We start from the raw sequence: 312 nt of genomic DNA on the forward strand, positions 1-312 counted from the left end.
CGCCCCCCCCCAGCCGCTGCGGCTCCTCTTTGCTGGCGAGGCTACCCACCGCACCTTCTACTCCACTACCCACGGGGCCCTGCTGTCGGGCTGGCGAGCGGCCGAGCAGCTCAACCGGCTCTTCGAGGCGGCCGGCCCCACACCGCATCTCTGAGCAGGAACAACAAAACCCGTGCTTCCAGGGTCGCCGTCGGTCAGTGTCCTTTATTGACAGGCCTCCTCCCCAATAAACAGAGGGATGCAGAAGCTTCGCACTCTCTCTCTCTTTCTCTGTCTCCAGGGGGATGAACGCGGCTCCTCGGCTTATGCCCA

At 64.1% G+C, this 312-nt stretch overlaps 1 protein-coding gene across 1 annotated transcript in view; it reads left to right on the plus strand.

The window, feature by feature from the left end:
• The window catches only part of PAOX (polyamine oxidase (exo-N4-amino)), a gene marked incomplete at its 5' end in the record, with an annotated part of 2,091 nt that extends 1,937 nt beyond the window's left edge, over positions 1-154 (plus strand). The window contains 1 exon segment of the mRNA XM_008938950.1: positions 14-154. Coding sequence (XP_008937198.1) covers positions 14-154 — 141 coding nt within the window.
• Positions 155-312: the final 158 nt, after the last annotated feature.

Source organism: Merops nubicus, unplaced genomic scaffold, assembly GCF_000691845.1.
Source record: "Merops nubicus isolate BGI_N331 unplaced genomic scaffold, ASM69184v1 scaffold40164, whole genome shotgun sequence".
Taxonomy (NCBI): domain Eukaryota; kingdom Metazoa; phylum Chordata; class Aves; order Coraciiformes; family Meropidae; genus Merops; species Merops nubicus.